The 20,050-nt window shown below is 41.3% G+C and overlaps 1 protein-coding gene across 1 annotated transcript in view; it reads right to left on the bottom strand.

Moving 5' to 3' along the window:
- The window catches only part of LOC132385058 (V-set and immunoglobulin domain-containing protein 10-like 2), a 55,016-nt gene continuing 34,966 nt past the window's right edge, over nucleotides 1-20,050 (bottom strand). Inside the window, exon 8 of the mRNA XM_059956759.1 lies at nucleotides 1-2,699. Coding sequence (XP_059812742.1) covers nucleotides 2,539-2,699 — 161 coding nt within the window. The 3' untranslated portion in view covers nucleotides 1-2,538. The remainder of the gene's footprint in view (nucleotides 2,700-20,050) is intronic.

Here is a 20,050-nt window from a genome sequence, read left to right as displayed (position 1 = left end):
TATTTGTGATCCTGAGTGCGTACTCTCCCCAGGCTACAAAATAAGCTTTGAGTAACACTCAGAAAGTTGACTTTTCAGAATAGCAGAGAGAGCACTTTATTGTGAAACAAACTTGGGAGAAGACACAATCAGGTTCTCCAAGGTATTTGTTAAGATTATGCAATACTTACTGTTGAAACAGCAGATCATGTAACCCTGAGAACAAGAGATAGTCAACCATTAAAATATATCAATGTTTCATAATTATCCATCAATTATTTAAGGAACACTATGCTGTCAAAATGGTTGTTGAGATGCATCTAGTGTGGTAATGTACTGGGCCATGCTTGTCGCTCTCACTTTCAGTTTCCTCCACTGGCTAGCAGTCTTACAAAAAGGAGAAATGAATGTGTAAGTCTCTCCTTGCCAGTCCATAGCATCTCCAACAGCAAGCCTCACGTAGTGCCTCCTCACTGGTGACATGTGGAAATTGAACCCCCTTCGGACTCAGGCTGAACTATAGAGGACGGGGAGGAGGTCTGGCCCCCGCACACGTAGCACACAGGCCCACCGGTTTGTGGACACACCCTGGTGCTCGTGAACCAGATCCCCAGCTATGGGTAAATATCTCCACTGCCTTGTGGACAGCCTTGGGAGAGATGAAGGCAATGGGAGTAAGCCAAGACAGCAAATCCGGAGTGGAGCCGCTAAGGCAGCTGGACATCAGCGAACATCCTTCCGGCAGCTCCTGCAGCAAGCTAGTGTCAGACATATTGCTTCATAAGCTTTCCTTTGGACTACACCGGTGAGGCTGAGAGGGGGATCTTGACGACTGGGCATCTCAGGATCTTCATACCTTCCACCCAGGCTTCTGATGATGATCATCGTCACCCATTGTCCTTCAACCTCAGAGCAGACTTTCTCATTTGAATTCAATGCACTTAACATTTGCAAATATATCATTCCTCACTTGTTCAGGACATGATGGCAGGAAATAGGACAGCTGCTTCTTGATATTAATGCTCAAGATTACAGACTCTGTTAGACCCATCATTTAAATTAATAAGAGCTTTTGCATGAGTGCTTATTTATGACTGTAACTTCCTGATCCAACCTGAGAACATCAAGCTGCAAGCTACATGAGAACACCATCATTTCCAGATTCTTCTCTCACCTTCTCACTGATCTCATTATCTGTGTGTTCTGCCTGGGACTATCTGGTTTGAGAATAGTCATCAACCCGCGCTCTATCTGCCTAGGAAGAGCTGCAAAGAACTGTAATAGAAGTTTGACTGCGTATCTATCCCATACTTTCCTCAAAGGTATTTCATGGGAGGGTGAAGAGGGTAGAGTGTTCTACATCTCACCTATCTGGGGCCTGGAATTATTTGATAATGAATCAGCCCCATTTTCTATTTATCAATTACGAGGATAGAAATCTGTTTATGGCATCTCCTTGTGCATAGAATTGCCTCATATGTCACAAGTCTTTTCAAGAGACTGAAAATACTGTTGGTCTCATGGAGCAGATTACAATAATACCAATGGTAGCTAACCAGATTCATGTTTGAGAGAGAGCAATCAGAATGAAGTATGAGAGGGATGTGGATGCAAATCCGTGAATGGGATGGGTTAATGGCTAAGCTGGACAGGAAGATTTTATAAGAAAAAGAAAGTTTTGATAGCCTTGTGAGCACTGAGGAAATATCAAGCCGAAGACAATATGATGTGAAGCTTGGACTACTGTGTGCCACTTCTTAACATCATAGAAGTGTGAATGGTTAATGGTCCTCAGAGAACAGTGAGTGAGCCTACAGAAACCATTGCATCTGCTGATACACTGCTCGCCCTTGAGAGGGAGCCTGTTCCTGATGAAAGCAAAGACTGCATAAAATACAGGAAGGTTCCTACTTGCTACATGCAGTCTCTTGGATGCTCCAATCTTCCGAAAACCTCAGAGGGAAATTTCCCAAAAAATTTATTTGCCTGGCATTTATTTCTTTGCCTTGGCTCAGATCTCATACCTACAGAGAAGGGTTAAGGATCTGCAATGCATGGGCAAGAAATGCTTAATTATAACTCCACTCATTAAAAGAAAGGGGTAGATGATAAAATCACAGCAAAGACAGGCCTTTCAGCCCATTGTGTCGACACGAACCATTAAGCACCCGTTTCTTCTTGAATCGTGTTTCTTTTATTCTCCCCACAATCCCATCAACTTTCCCCCTTCCCCACCTCCCTAGATACTACCACTCACCCTCACACCAAGATCATTTTACACTGACCAATTAATCTGCCAGCCCGCACATCTTTGGGATGTGGGAAGAAACCACAGCATCCACAGGAAACCCAGGCATAGGGAGAACATACAAACTCCACACACAAACAGGACCTGAGGTCAGGATCAAACCAAGTCTCTGGTGTGCAAAGCAACAGTTCAATTGGCTGCACCACTGTTTGCAAATTCCCACACTCATCAATACATCAAGGCTTTTTATTGGTTTCTGCATCTGGGAAGCATCAAAGTTGAAAGTAATTAATGTCCAAGTGGGATGAAAATTACTTACATGGAAAGTTTTCACGGTTCCTCATAACATATTGAAACACCAAAACTGTTCCAGCAACAGCAACCAGCATTCCAACCACAGCAGCTCCGATCACAGCCGGCAAAGCACTGAAAGGTGGGTCAGCTGAAAAATACCCAGGAACAAGCCTGACAGTTCAGCTTTACAGATGTCTCAGTTCTTTTGAGCATAAATAAGATATTTTAAAAGTTCTAAGTAAATTTATTATCAAAGTGTCTACACCATTATTAACCTGGAGATTCATATTCTTGCAGGCACCCACAAGAAAATGAGAAATACAATAGAATTCATGAAAAAAATCAAAGACTTACAAACGTCCAGCGTGCAAAAGAGGACAAATTGTGTAAATAATAAAGAAATAAACTAACAGTGTTAAATTATTACATTTGTAAGTTTAACTAAATCACTCTTTGGCAATAAAATGTCTTGAAGGAATGGGGGGGGGGGGTGTGGTGGTGAGAGGTAGGGAGAGAACCACAGGCAATATCAATTGAAAACCAACTCAAAGCTCTGCTCCTGATAATGTAGCTGAGATGTGGGATAGAGCCATGCTCCAGAACTATAGAAACGGTCTACAGTATTTTTTTGGAGTTGAAGACAGGGATGGGATGTTTATTCTGCATCTGCCCCATGTGCCTGGGATTGTCGGATAAGGAGTAAGCTGGATATTCCACCTGTTATTTACAAATGGATGGAACTCTGTGTTCGGTAACCTGAAGAGGCATTCTTCAGGGCAGTAAGTCAGGAGGAGTTCAGCAGGAATGGGAATGTAGGCAAATTGGAGCTTGCACGGGGATGGGTGATCTGGATGAAGTACTGGCTCTCTACAGCCTTCAGGAGCTGAACCTCTTCTTAATTGGAACAATGGTCTCATCTTGAGGTCAGGAGATTGCCTGAATGCATAATTTCCCAGAGTAGTACTCTCTACTGTGTCTGGGCTTTTGCCTTCTGCTTCTCCCTGGATCTTACATTGGGTGCAAACCATCCAGTCACGATGATCTGGCCACGTAGGCAGGCTGGATGGACCAGCTGGTCTCAAATGAGCACCCTTTCCAGATGCTGTATTTGCAAGGCTGAGCTCATTATCAAGAAATTGGAAGCTGACAAGGCGTGAAGGGAGGGTTGCAGTGAAAGATAAAGAAGCTCATTGATCTGAGGTTATAAGTGTTCAAATCATGAGAAGTAGTAACACAACAGTAACAATTGCAATCTAACTGCTGTGGCTCATTTTGAGATGAGTAAAATCAATTTAAAAAAAGCAGACACTGCATATTAAGCTTGTTGGTTCCTTGTTTAGATTGAATTTGGGACATTGTTCTGATTTTATTAAAAGTAAAATAGATTTATTCAAAGATATAAGGTTGGTGGGTTATAATTAACAAGAAAGAACGAACCGAATGGGCTCCTTTAGTTTAGCAAGAAGAAAGCTGATGGAATGCCTGACAGAAGTCTGGAAGAATGTCTGCCTAAAAAGTTTAGACAAGATATGTAAAGAGAAAATGCATCCACTTGGAACCCAGGACCCATCAATACAAGGGAGACAATAATACAGAACGTACACTCATATCTGGCTTCACTCTCGTGAACTTATTTTTAAGTTAGTGTATTTAACTTCAGGGTCTGGATACCATTGGCAAGGTCTACATTTATCATCCATCCCTAATCACCCTGAAACACACAGAAAATGCTGGAGGAAATCAGCAGGCCAAGCAGCGTCTATGGAAAAAGTACAGCCGACGTTTCGGACTCAGATGCGTTGCTCAGATTTCTCTTGTTTTTAAAGATATTGGTGAGTTGCCTTCTTGAACCTCCGCAGTCCATCTGGTGAAAATAATCCCAACTACCTCTCTTTAAATGTAGCAGTAGAGGTACAACGAGTGACTTGTTAAGCTATTTGGGAAGAATTTGGAGTCACACATATTGAGTAAGAATGCCAAATGTCCCCTCCTTAACCAAATAGATTTTTATGAGAATGTAATAAGTTTTGCAGTAATCATTATGTCAATTAATTGTTTCAAATTAGTAACAGAATATAAATTCTTCAGTATTGTGATGGGGTTTGAACTTGATTCTTTGGATTGCCATATAATTTCATTGATGCGCCACCCTGATACCCTTCTCCACAATCTTTATCTATCACCTTTATCCTGAGCTGAACATTTCATTTGCATATTTCAACAAAAATGCCTTTAAGTGCTCAAAAAACTATTCCCTCACAGAAAATCGTAAAACTAACACTGGGATCTGCAGTAGCAGAGTTTCACAGAAATATAATCCTAGCATAAAAACCAGGCATACGTCCAACAAACTGTCTATGCCCAGCAATTAATGGAATGCAACTGGAATGAGAAGTATAACAAAAATACAAAAGATAATATTTCGCAGCAAGACAAGAAGACAAATTGTAAGAAACTGGAGAACCTAGCAACTTTGGAGCGTGACTCGGGCAGGAATTAGTGAGAACAAGAGGGGAAGAGAGTTGCAAGCATCTTTCAAAACATATAATGTTCTTGCACATATGGGTACTCCAGCTCTTCATAATTTCCCAGCTCAGTACATCTCATTCAATGAACACTACATTCTTGTTCCCATCTCTAAGGCATCTGTAATTACATCTTCTGGAAAACTGAAGAGGGTTAAAAAAAAATGAAGTACAGACGAACAAAGGATGTGAACAAACATCCTAAAGGAGGATGCACAAGTAGATAAGATAGTAAGAAAGCTTAAGCATATACAGTATTCCTCAATGTCCTGAACACAGAAGACCAGAGAAATAATGCTACAAATATGTAAGATGCTAGCTGGACTAACCATGGGAGTCTGAAATTCAGATTATAAAGTTCTGATTACTACATTACAGGAAGGGTTTGCCAGCACCTGAGAGAATGCAAATGGAACTCATGAGAATGTGGCCAGAAATGGAGTATTTTGGCTGCAAGGAAAAATTGGAAATGTTTGGTTGTTTTCTTTGGAACAGAGAAGATTGAATTGCTCAGAGTGTGCAAACTACAAAGACATTAGGTTTTTCACAAAATGGTGAATAACTACATAGGAAGTATGGATTTAGATTAATGGTAATGGAATTAGAGAGATGAGAAGAATCATTTCAGATCTGGAGAGTAGAGGTAATATTGAATGCCCAGTCTGAAATGCCAGAACAATCTCAATAACTCGGTGAATTTGGAGAATAACAAAAAACAAACTGCTGCAGGATCCGAGCAGGTCAAGCAGGACCTGTGGAGGCAGAGGGATCATTGACATTTTGGGTCAAGGCCCTGCATTAGGACTGATTTGAAAAATATTTGAGTGAACACTTTACTATACAAATAAGATGGGAAATGGGATTGAAATGGACGCACAAATATGAGGAAATCTATAGATGCTGGAAATCCAAGGCAACACACACAAAATGCTGGAGGAATTCAGCAGGCCAGGCAACATCTATGGAAAAGAATAAACAGTCGTCGTTTTGGGCCGAGACCTTTCATCAGGACCAGAAAAGAAAATGAGGAGTCAGAACAAGAAAGTGGGAGAAGGGGAGGAAATGTCAGTCCTGTCAATCCATGGCCTCCTCTACTGCCACGATGAGGCCACACTCAGGTTATATTCCGTCTAAGTAGCCTCCAACCAGATTTCTCGAACTTCCGGTAATTGCCCCCCTTCACCATTCCCCTATTCCTGTTTCCCTCTCTCACCTTATCTCCTTACCTGCCCATTATCTCCCCCTGGTGCTCCTCCCCTTCCCTTTCTTCCATGGTCTTCTGTCCTCTCTTATTAGATTCTCCCTTCTCCAGACCTTAATCTCTTTCACCAATCAACTACTCAGCTCTTTACTTCACCCCTCCCCCTCTCCCAGTTTCACCTATCACCTGCCACCTGGTACTTCTTCCCCCCCCCCACCTTTCCCCCACCTTCTTGCTCTGACTTCTCATCTTTTTTTTTTCCAGTCTTGATGAAGGGTTTCAGCCTGAAATATCAACTGTTTACCATAGGTGCTGTCTGGCCTGCTGAGCATTTTGTGTGTGTCACTTGAGATGGTAGCTCCTTTTTGATTTGAACTCAAGTGCCCACATTTAATACTCCAAATATCAAGGTTTCTCATTGCTTTGATTGTCTTCTTCCATTTTATGATCATTCTTGTTGCTCCTTGCTTCTTCTATTTGTTTCTTCTGGACTGGCTTAGGTGAGCATCTTGGATGGCATAGATGATTGGGTTAAAGTCTCTGTTTTTGTACTGTTTTACTCTATGACTGTATGGTACAAGTACCCAACAACCTATGTATTTCCTCCTTCTCTACACTTGATATGTTGCACTCTTAACACTGTCACTTACTCTCGCTCATTTTTTCCAGAACTTCAGAATTTACCACACGGTTCTTTCTGACCAATTACAACACACAGGATTTTGGAGATCAAGCTCTTGGCATACTTCCCTATCTCTATTTTGCACAAGATGTGTGTTTTTCATTTATCTGAATTAGAACCGTAGAGTCATAAAACACAGTGGTGGTTCCCCACACCACGTACATGCCAAACATCAAGTATGGATCTATGCTAATCCTATTTACAGAAGCACGGTATTATTTTCAAGTAGAACAATTGACCACGACGGAGACATGCTTCATTTAGATGTGTACTGAGAAGATATCCACACAACATCAAAATGTTACGCAGAATATCACCTAATGTTAGTTGCCTCAATACCAGAATCCAATGCGTGTTGGTAATTGGTAAATAGCTCATTATTATCACATGAACTGAGATGCAGAGAAAAATGTGGTCTTGCAATGCCAGCTATAAATGTCAAGATTCAGATCAGAGTGCAATGTGCAAACAGGATGTACGTTATTGAATTTCTGTCCCATTGAGGCAAAAATAAAAGCAGTAGAAGATTTATAATTGATTGCATGCTCATAATTGTTCAGCATTTCAAGCTGAATACAGAAAATACAATTCAAAAGCAGAAACAATATGAGATAATAGTTATTGGGATCCCAAATGTCTTTTATAAATACATTTATTTTAAAAGGATAGTAAAGTGTGTGTTTGATTACAGACTATACAAAAGATAACCTCGAGAAAGCGGGGTTATGTCTTTTGAAAGAGTGCTTTCATCTGACTTCACTGAGTAAAAAACCATAGGATATAGGAGCAGAATTAGGCCATTTGGCCCATTGAGTCTGCTCCACCATTTCATCATGGCTTATCCATTTCCCTCTCAATCCCAATCTCCTGCCTTCTCCCTGTAACCTTTTACACCCTGACTAATCAAGAACCTGGCAACCTCCACCTTAAATGAACCCAGTGACCTGGCCTCCACAGCCACCTGTGGCAATGAATTCCACAGATTCACCATCCTCTGGTTAAATGAATTCCTCCTCATCTCTGTTCTAAATGGACCTCCCTCTATTCTGAGGCCGTGCCCTCTGGTCCTAGATTCCACCACCATAGGAAACATCCTCTCCACATCTACTCTATCTAGGCCTTTCAACATTCGATAGGTTTCAATGAGATACCCTCTCATTCTTCTAAAATCCAGTGACTACAGGCCCAGAGCCTTCAAATGTTCCTTATACGATAATCTTTCATTTCCATAATCATTGTCATGAACCTCCTCTGAATCCTCTCCAATGTCAGCGCATCCTTTCTTAGATAAGGGGCTCAATACTGCTCACAATACTCCAAGTGTGGCCTCACCAGTGCCTTATAAAGCATTCAATGTACTAACAATGGAACAAAAATCATTAAGGTACTGCAAATTGGAGAGTGAAGCAGATAGTGATAGATGTACTCAGCTGATCAGTAGCATCTGTGGAGAGAGAAGTAGTTCATGTTTCCTCAGAACTAGAGAGGTGAGCAAACATGTTTTAAGTTGCAGTAACAGAGGGGGACGGAGAATAAAGAGAGGTTGGACGATACTCTTGGAGGTGGCTGGTTAATAGTTGAATCAGGGAAAATAGAGAGAATAATTAAAACAAATGAGCCTACTGGAACTGCGAGAAGCAGGACAAAACATGGGAAATGCTGGAAATACTTAGGAGACAAGACAGTGCCTTTGAGAAAGAAAGTGAGTGAGGATGAATGATCTTCCATCATAGGCTTGTTGTCTGAAATTGGTAAATCCATTGTTAACTCCTGAGGGTTGTGACCGGCCTAGGCTGAAGAGATAATGCAATAAGTGGACTTCATTGACATTGGTAATTGGAATACGTACCAAGATCCAGTGAAAAACTATGTTTTGCATGCCATCCATTTAAATCATTTCACCACATCAGTAAATCAAGGTAATGCAAGGGAAAACAATAACAGAATGCAGAATGAAGTGTTACAGATGCAGAGAAAGTGCAGTGCAGGCAGACAATAAGGTGTGACATACAAAGGAGCTGGAAGAACCCATTGAGTTGGCAGCATCCACAAGGGGAAATGAGCAGTTGAGGCTCTTCATCAGAACTGCCACTATAAAAAAATTTGCTGGAAGGGATGGAGCAAGAGCTGGTAGATGATAGGTGGATCTAGGTGAGGAGGGTGGTGACAGACAGGCGAGGGAGGGTGGGGAGTGGGAATGATTAAAGAAGCTGTGAGGTGGTAGGTGGAGTCCCGCCTAAGGGTTCTGGCCCAAAACATCAACTGTACTTTTTTCCACAGATGTTGCCTGGCCCGCTGCATACCTCAAGCATTTTGTGTCTTTTGCTCGACTTTCCAGCATCTGCAGACTTTCTTTTGTAGGTGATAGGTGGAAGTGACAAAGGGCTGACGGTGGAATTCGACAGCAGAAGACAGTGGACCATAGAAAAAAGGGAAGGAGGTGTGGAGGAAAACCAGTAGGAGCGTGTGGGTGTTGGAAAGATGGAGAGAGCAGAGGAGGGGAAAGAGATAGGGTGATGGGTGCCAGTGTAATCAGGATAATGTGCAAGACCATACTGAGGTAGATTGTGAGAGCAAGAGTCCATCATATCTTACCAGAGATCCATTCAATATTCATCTTCAAGCAGGACAGAAGGTGTCCTTTTTGGAACAGTATAAGGGAGAAAAGACATATAAGTACGAGTAGGAAAAATAATGGATGTGAACATGGGGCTCTTTAGTCTTCAAAACAGAAAGACCACCCTGTCTGAATAGTGTTTATGTCGATGGAAGTACCTTTAGGATCAATTAATCCAACACAGACATAACTGTTGCTTTGTTATATGAGTTTGTATTATCATAACTTTGTGATTTGTTAAAGGCTGGATTAGGCTAGATTGTCATTTTCATCAGGGTGCAATGAAATTCCTAGTTTGCCTAAAGTGTAGATGGTAATGATATAAAAACCAATAAATACAGCAGCAATCACAAAACAACAGAATGGTGCAAAGTATAGTAGTGGAATCTGAAGTAGTGGAAAAGGAATACTAAAGTGACAACTGTGAAATAAGCAAGAGAGGTAGAGTTAAGGGTCTGAGAGCATTGCAATGGGAAGGAATGATGTTAATTAACTGGGATATCAGAGGGTTTGGATTCAGCTGATTAAGCCAGAGTGCAATTAGAGTATCATGTGATTAGATGGTCAGAGTATTAGATGACTATAATGCAAATGACCATAGTACCTACTGTATATTGTATCAAGTGCTGAATGTAACTGAGTTTCAAGAGGATTAGTGCATTAGCCTATTGAGCTATTATCCAATTAAATTACCTGGGGATTGGTTTACCAGCTAATTACCATGCTGAGTAGGCTCATGGAATGATTCCCAGGAGCCAAACAACTTTTTCTTGTCTATGACTTTTCATTGTTAGTAATTATCAAAAAAACAAAAGACTTTCATCACCCTGAAAAGCAAAACGAAAAAATCTGCAGATGCTGGAAATCAGAAATGAAAACAGAAAATATTGGAAGCAGTCAACAGCTCTGGCTGCATCTCAGAAAGTAAACCAAAGTTAACGTTTCCAAACAGCATGGTAACAGGCCATTCCAACCCAATGAACCCACGTCTACAAAGTACGTGCTTGTGACCAATTAACCCTACTACCTTGTACGCCTTTGGAATATGCGAGGAAACCAAAGCACCCAGAGGAATCTCACACAGTCATGAGGAGGATGTACAAACTCCTTAGAGGCAGCGGCGGAAATTGAACCTAGATCGCTAGCACCGTACTAGCACTATGCTAGCCGCTAAGCTACCATGCCACCCCAGATTGACTCCATTTCACTCTCCACAGATGTCCCTAACCTGTTGAGTATTTTCAGCATTTTCTGTTTTTCTCATAAAACCTTCATCTGAAACTACAATCTTTCCACTTTCCACAGAGACAAGCACACTGAACCCTATAGAATTTGTTTGTCAAAAGTTTTCCATCTTCTCAGATTTAGATCTTAATCACCTTCAAGAGAAAAGTCTGATCTCTTTAAAAGAAATCTTTGATGGTAATGTATTCAAATCAAAATACTTAATTCACAACATTTTAACAGGGTGCTCTTGCAGACTGTCAATACTTTCTAATTAAGTTTCATCAAAATATTTATCAGAGCCCTGCACATCAAGCTAACTTTCAAAAACCTTACAAAGCACTAAATACATCTATACAATCAACTTTCATTGCTGTGAACTTCCAGGAAGTAACTGGGTCAATACCATACACCTTTTTACTCAAATTGAAAATGACCCAATCCCAGAAAAATACTCTTGCTTTGAGGTTTGTAACAAGTTCATAACAATGGAAATCAAAATAAAAAATGGCAGATGCTGGAAATCTGAAATAAAATCAGAAAATGCTGGAAAAACATAGTAGGAAACTGTAAACTGGAATAATTGGGAGAAGGGGTTAGATCTGATCACCTGGATTGCCGCAGCATAGAGGTAGACTGTGTTTTCTTCATGTTCAATTGGCCTTCACAAATGCTTAATACTAAGAAATACTCTTTATTTTAGAAAAATACATCAATCATGATATTATTCAGAGGTTTGGAGAGAGCACAGCAAAATTTACCATACAAATAAAATTAAAATCAGCAGATTAAAAAATTGAGTCATCTCCACAAAATACATGTAAAAATATTAACTGGATCGCCAAGAATCAAGCACCTTTACACAACAATGAGAACAGTTCCAGCAATACCTAGTTTCATAGGTATCACCACAATAGGTCTACAGCAGACACAATCTCAATGGCTCTTCACACGGCTTTAGACCACCTGGACAACACAAACAGCCATGTCAGGATACTGTTCATTGACTATAACTCAGCATTTAACACCGTCATTCCCACAGTCCTGATCGAAAAGCTACAGAGCCTGGGCCTCTGTACCTTCCTCTGCAACTGGATCCTCTGCCTCATAATCAGAAGACCACAATCTGTGCGGATTGCTAATAACATCTCCTCCTTGCTGATGATCAACATTGGCACACCTCAGGGATGTGTGCTTAGCCCACTGTTCTACTCTCTGTACCCATGACTATGTGGCTAGGCATAACTCAAATGCCATTTATAAATTTGCTGATGATCCAACCGTTGTTGGCAGTGTCTCAGATGGAGACAAAAGGGCATCCAGGAGTGAGATATACCAGCTAATTGAGGGGAGTTGCAGCAACAACCTGGCACTCAATGTCAGTAAGACCAAAGAGCTGATTGTGGAGTTCAGAAAGGGTAAGACAAGGGAAAACAAACCAATCCTCATAGAGGGATCAGAAGTGGAGAGAGTGAGCAATTTCAAGTTCCTGGATGTTAATATTTCTGAGGATCTAATCTGGTCCCAACATATCGATGCAGCTATAAAGAAGACAAGACAGCAGCTATATTTCACTAGGAGCTTGAGAAGATTTGGCATGTCACCAAAGACTCCAGAAAATTTTTACAGATGTACCATGGACAGTATTCTTACAGGTTGCATCACCATCTGGTATTGTGAGGGTGGGGGGGGGGGGCTACTGCACAGGATTGAAAGAAGCTACTGAAAGTTGTAAAATTAGTCAGCTCCATCTTGGGTATTAGCCTCCGTAGTATCAAAGACATCTTCAAGGAGTGATGCTTCAGAAAGGTGGCGTCTGTTATTAAGTACCCCCATCACCCAGGATATGCCCCCTTCTCACTATTACTGACAGGAGGGAGGTACAGAACCCTGAAGGCACACACTCAGCAATTCAGGAACAGCTTCTTCCCCTCTGCCATCCAATTCCTAAATGGACATTGAACCCCACTTCTTTTTATTATCTCTGTTTTTGCACTATTTTTAATTTAACTATTTAATATACTGTACATATACTTACTGTGATTAATCAATTAATTTTTCTGTATTATCATGTATTGCATTGTACTGCTGCTGCTAGGTTAACAAATTTCACGACACACACAAAGCCAATCAGCCCATTGATTGAGCACCAGCTGCTTTGCAGACTAATCAAGTTAGTCCTGAACTGCAATTTTTTTCATTTCTCTGCAACTTTTCTTTGTGAGATACTTCCTCAAGTTTGCTCCAAATGCTGTGTCTAATTCTGTTTTTGTGATATCAAATACGCAGTGTGAACCCTACCGGGCTTGTGAATATCAATAATCTGTTCTCTTGTGTCACATATGAGTCATCGTAAGTCTGTGTTATCTTATTATCAAAGAATCAGCCAGAGAAAGCAAGAGCTCCTCAATCACTTGGTCTACCCAGTATATATACCTGGTGCACATCATATTGCTCAGTACTCCGGAAGAAACATAGATTGTTCAGCTCCACTGTCTTGTGCCGATGTGCAAAACAATCCTACCTGAAAATGCAGGAGAAGGACGGAGTATAACAAAAAAGATGAAAAACTGACGGAGACCCCTAACAAATCAGCTCAAAATCCCTACAGTCCTGCCATGTCCATCCATGAATTGTGCTGTATTATTGAACAGCTAACAGGAGGAAAGGACTAAGAATACCTCTATTTTTGATAATGGTGGGACCCAGCTGAAATACACTCAGTGGCATTTTATTGGGTACAGTACCTAGTGTAATTCTGTATGTTTGTGGCTTTCAACTGCTGTAGCCTATCCACTTCAAGGTTTGGCGTGTCGTGCATTCATAGGTGCTGCTCTGCAGACCACTGTTGTAATATGTGGTTGTTTGAGTTCCTATTGATCTTCTGTCAGCTTGAACCAATCTGGCCCTTCCCCTCTGACCTCTCTCATTAACAAGGTGTTTTCACCCACAGAACTGCTGCTCACTGGATATTTCTTGTTTGTCGCGCCATTCTCTGTAAACTCTAGAGACTGTTGTGCGTGAAAACCCCAGGAGATCAGCATTTTCTGAGATATTCAAGCCATCCCATCTGGCACCAACAATCATTCCACGGTCAAAGTCACATTTCTTCCCCATTCTGATGTTTGATCTGGACAACAACAGAACCTCTTGACCATGTCCGCATGCTTTTACACATTGAATTTTTGCCATATGATTGCCTGATTAGAGATTTGCAATAACGAACAGGTGCAGAAGCGTACTTAATAAAATGGCCACGGAGTATATTTACAAACATTTTCATCTAGGAACCAAGCGGGCAAATCATCAGCCGACAATATGATTTGACTTCCACCGATGAACCTGCCATTGGGGTCTTCAGCCAATTTAATCCACCCTACATAGTACCACGAAATGTCTGAGAGGACTGAATATATAAAAGGTATGGGATCACACAACATTCCAGTCGGTGTATAAGGACGTATTCTAGAACTAGCCATACATTATAAAGCTGTTCCAATATATATGAGAGCAGCTTCAGCCCTCAAAGAGCAGGACATTATAATTTGGCTCATTAGTAACCCATTAATCTATTTGGAATCTACAGTGGGTGCAATCTCATTGGCTCTCCTCTTGGCTTTGCAACAGCAATGCATATGTCAGACTGAGTTTTATTGATGTTCAACTCTGTCATCCCCTCAGTACTAATCAACAAGCCTCAAAACCTGGATCCCTCTGCAAATGGATCCTTGACTCCCCCATCGGAAGACCCCAGTGGTAATAACACCACCTTGTTGACCATCAATGCAGTTGCGCCTCAAGTATGTATGCTTAGCACACCGCTCGACTTTCTCTACACTCCTGATGGCTCAGGCACCATCTCTAATCTTAGCAATGACACCCTGCTTTCAGCAGAATCTCAGATGGCAACGACGAGGCATACAGGAGTAAGGCAGATCAGCTGGTTGTGTCATGTCGAAACAACAACCTTGCACTCAGCATCAGTAAGATCAAGAAATTGATTGTGGACATCAGGGTGGAGAAGTTGGGAGAACACACAGCAGTCCTCGTTGAGGGGTCAGTGGGCAGCAGCATCTCACAGGATCCTGGGCCCAACACATTGAGGCTTGTGAAAAAGGAACACTAGTGGTTCTACTTCATCAGGCATTTGAGATTTGGTATATCACCAATGACTAGCGAATTTCTATAGAAGCACCGTGGAAAGCATTCTGTTTGGTTGCATCAAAACCAGTTACGAAGGCTTCAATGCACAGGATCGAAAGAGGCAACGGAGGATTGTAGTCTCAGCCAGCTTCATCATGGGCACAACCAACATTGAGCACTCTCACCACCTAGGACATGCCTGCTTCTCATTACTACACTCGGGGAGCCAGTACAGGAGCCTAAAGAGTCACATCCAATATTTTAGGAACAGCTTCTATCCCTCTGCCATCAGATTTCTGAACGGTCCATGAACAATGCCTCTCTATTCCTCTTTTCCACTGTTTATTTAATTATTGGTTTGTTTCAAAACAAAGGTCAGTGATAGTAAACCTGATTCTAATTCTGATTCTCTTTCTGATTCTGACCAAAGCGACAAAAACTGTGTCGATAATGCTATTAAGTAGCACTAAATTACCAATATCCTGCTCATCAATGCCCTGTTTGGATTTTGCTGGAATCCTTTCTCTCCAGTTTTCATTAAAGCCTTGGATCAGACATGGACCAAAACGTTGAATTCCAGGGGAGGGGCGAGAGGACTACCCTGAGTTGCTAATTGCAACATCTTTGGAAAACTGATGTTAATAAGCATCAAGGGACCAACAATCCTTGATGAGGCCATCCTGTGCACAAAAGCAAGGTGATTATGTTTGCTGGAGGTCAATCACCTCAACCACAAGACATCATTGCAGGAGTTCCTCGGGCAGGACCTAAACTTAATGGTTGTATTACGCTGTTTTCAGTAGCTAGCCTTTCATTAAATAATGTACTCCTTATCATATTCTGTGGGTTCTTAGTTTGACAGTTCATCAGCCTCAATACTGAATGTTGCTTAAACTCAGACAATGATACGTTTCTCCATGGCAGCTGTGCACAGTTCTTTTGCTTGTCTCAGTGACAGAGCCTGCTATCTTTTTTACCAATCAACTTCTCAGCTATTTCACCCCTCCCGGTTTCACTCATCACCTGTGTTTCTTCCTCCCCTCCCCCCACCTTTTCAATCTACTCCTCATCTTTTTCTCTCCTCTCCTGCTGAAGGGTCTCGGCCCAAAATATCGACTGTACTCTTTTTCTATAGATGCTGCCTGGCCTGCTGAGTTTCTCCAGCATTTTGTGTGTGTTGCTATAAACAACAGCATAGGTTTAAGATTAGAAGTGAGAGATTTAAAAGCAACGTCAGGGGCAGCTTCTTCATGCAAACAATGTGAGTTTAAGATTCAAAGTTCAAAGTAAATTTATTATCAAAGGACGTATACATTCAGTGACCCATTTTATTAGGTACACCTGTACACATGCTTATTAATGCAAATATCTAATCAACCAATCATTTGGGAGCAACTCAATGCATAAAAGCATACAGCCATGATCACGAGGTTCAGTTGTTGTTCAGACGAAACAACAGAATGGGGAAGAACTGCGATCCAAGTGACTCTGACCATAAAATGATTGTTGGTGCCAGATGGGGTGGTTTGAGTATCTCAGAAACTGCTGATCTCCTGGGATTTTCAGGCATAACAGTCTTCAGAGTTTACAAAGAATGGCAAGAAAAACAAGAACAAAACATCCTGTGTGGAACAGTTCTATGAAGGAAAATGCTTACTTAATGAGAGAGGTCAGAGGAGAACGGCCAGGCTGGTTCAAGCTGACAAGAAGGCGACAGTAACTCAAATAACCACACGTTAAAATAGTAGTGTGCAGAAGAGCATCACTGAACACGTTGAACCTTGAACATGTGACACAAGACCATGAACATACACTCAGTGCCCACTTTATTAGGTATTTTATTAGCCACTTTACTGAGTGCATGTCAACATATACGACCCCAAAATTCATTTTCTTGCAGGCATTAAGAATAGAACAAACAAACACATTAAAATCAATGAAAAGCTGTCGTCTCCTGCAAATTAGTTGTTTGTTGGTCTTTGTAGATTTTCATTGATTCTAAAATACAATCAAAAACAAATAATACTAAATAAATAAATAAATAAGACCAAGAGCATGAGTTGTAGAGTCCTTGGAAATGAGTCCATAGGTTATGGAGTCAGTTAAATGTTGACGTGAGTGAAGTTATCTATGCTAGTTCAGGACCCCAGTGATGGCTGTCAAGTAATAACTGTTCCTGAACTTGGTGTTATAGGACCCAAGGCTCCTGTACCTCCTTCCCGACAGAAGGGAGCATGGCCTGGTTGGTGGTGGTCCCTGATGATGGATGCTGCTTTCTTGAGTCATCGCTCCTTGAGGACGTGCTCAATGGTGGGGAGGGCTTTTCCTGTGATGGACTGGGCTCTATACACTTCTTTTATTAGGCTTTCCTGTTCTTGGGCATTGGTGTTTCCATACCAGGACATGACGCAACCAGTTAGGATGCTGTCCACTGTGCATCAATAGAAGTTTGTCAAAGTTTTAGGTGATATGCTGAATATGCACAAGCGTCTAAGACAGTAGAGATGTTGCCATGGCACTTACGTGCTGGTCCCAAGACAGTTCCTCTGCTATGTTAACCCTGAGGAATTTAAAGTTACTGACCCTCTCCAACTCTTATCCCCTGATGAGGATATCCAGTTCACTCATGGATATCCAGTTCACTCCTCCTGTACCCAATAATCAGCTCTTTGGTTTTGCTGACGCTGAGTGAGAGATTGCTGTTGTGGCACAATTCAACCAGATTTTCAATCTCCCTGCTATATGCCAATTCATGACCATTTTCAGCCTACGAGAGTGGAGCCGTCAGCAAACTTAAATTTGAAAATAGCTTCACAGTCATAAGTATAAAGTGAGTAGAGCAGGGGGCTAAGCACACAGCTTTGTGGTGCACCTGGGCTGTTGGTGACTGTGGAGGAGATGTTGTTGCCAATCCGAACTGACTGGGGTCTTCAAGTGAGGAAATCAAGGATCCAGTTGCACAAGGAGGTATCAAGGCTTAGGTCTTGGAGCTTATTGATTAGTTTTAAGGGGATGATAGTGTTGAAAGCAGAAGTGTAGTCAATGAAGAGCATCCTGATGTATGCATCTTCCCTATTATTGGAATGAGCTGCCAGAAATAGTGGCTAGGACAGGCACATTAGCAATATTTAAAAACCATTTTGATAAGTACATAGATAGGAGAGGTTTAGATGTCTACGGCCAAACATAGGCAAATGGAGCTACCTCGCTGGGCAAGAGAGTCAGCATGGATGAGCTGGGCCAAAGAGCCCAATTCCACACTCTAGCACTCTATGATTCTATAATTATTTCTCAGTTACTCACAGAACTTCAATGTGGCTATCATCTATCTTGGCAACATCTCTGACTAGGAAAGGCTTGGTGCATATGTTTATTGTATTTTCATGATGTGCCATGTCACGTGCTGTACACCAACTACTTTCAGCAGCTTTATCAATGACTTTTCTCACAACATAACATCAGAGGAGAGGATGTTTGCTGATGATTATTCAATATTCGGTTTCATTCACAACTCCTCAGGCTGGACAACGTTTATGGACACGCTCATAAATGGTAAGTGTAACTTATGCCAGAGAAGAACTAAGTAATGACCGTCTCTAAAAAGAGATCCCATCCCCTATCCTTGACATTCAATGGCATTACTATTGACTTTCCCATTGTCAACATCTCTGGGGACTTCATAAACCAACAACTCAACCAGACCACCACATTAAAACTGTGACTACAGGAGTTGGTCAGAAACTCGGCATCCGACAGCAACAAGCTCATTGTTTGACTCACTAAGAATATTCCGCCATCTTCAAGCCAGGAATATCATCAAATGTTCTCCCTGTGTCTGGATGTAGCTCTAACACTACGAACGAGTTACTGTGTATACAAGGTTGTTAATGAATGTATAGACCTAAGTTAGTTACTGAGCTCCACCATCATTGTCTATTGTAACCCTTCCTGTGTCTTCCTCCCAAAACAATGGCCTTCAAGGCCAAAGTTGTATTCTCCTGCAGTAGCCCTTGGCAGGGCAACTGAAGACGTGGCTTCAAGTTTGAGATTCCTTACCTTCCCTGTGTGTATCGATGTGAGGATGCAACGAGATAGAAATACAGTAGATTCTAGTTAATTAGTTCACAGCGCGACTAGTACATTTTGGCCCAATTAAGTGGCTGCCCCAATTAGCCCAAGTTTCAAGAAATAGTTTTAAAAAGACAACTACCATTTAACTGAGTAACAAATTATGCATTTAAATGAAGTACAGAGCAAATTAGAACACTATCAATATTACTACAGTTCTATAAAACTGGGTATTAGTTCCTAATAGTTATTGATGGAGAAATTCATCCAGTGGAAGCTGCTGTGTTCTTTTGATTGACTGTAAATGAACAAAATCAGCGCAGACACCTAGTCAGATAATGTTCTGCCTTCATTGTCTTCCTGCGTGAAGTAGTGTCAAAAAACTCTGCTTTTTAATTTGCATGCATTGGCCCAAATGAATAACATAACACAAGCAGACACATCTGACACTGGTTAAAGACTGTTCATTCTAAGCACAGTCTAATGGCCACACAAGTGCATGTGACTGACACCAGTTAGAAACTGTTGCATTCTCCAAATCATTTTCATTGTATCATTCAAGATGATTGTCGATACCTTCAAATTCTTCATAGTTCCTATCTTGTTGAAGTAGTGAAATCGCTTCACTTCCATTTCCAGTTGTTTCTACATTCTCCAACACTGAACATTTGAAACCACAGTGAGCAAAACGGTTCTGAAGTGGCTTACAGCATTTCTCGCCAACTGTCAGCGACAAAAATCATTGCTTTTTAAACAGAACCTCACGCAACTGATGCTATTTAAAAACGGTTTGCTCTAAGCACAGTGTCGTGTCTAACAACCACACAAGTGCACGAGACTGGTGCTAATTAAAAACTGTTCAGCAACAGTCTCTTGTCCCAATTAAGTGACACAGTGTCTCAAATAAGCAAAAGAAATCTCAGTACTTTCTTGATTAGTTTTTGTTCTTTAAGAGTTGCCCCAAATAAGTGGTTTCCCCAATTAACACTGTACTATCTATGGCCCAATATTTCATATGTTGTGTGACTCTTTTAACCTAAAAACTGATCATCAAACATCAGCAAGAACT

Source organism: Hypanus sabinus, chromosome X2 (genome assembly GCF_030144855.1).
Source record: "Hypanus sabinus isolate sHypSab1 chromosome X2, sHypSab1.hap1, whole genome shotgun sequence".
Classification (NCBI taxonomy): domain Eukaryota; kingdom Metazoa; phylum Chordata; class Chondrichthyes; order Myliobatiformes; family Dasyatidae; genus Hypanus; species Hypanus sabinus.
Note: the sequence above shows the minus strand (reverse complement) of the source record. Positions and strands in the feature narration are given on the sequence as shown.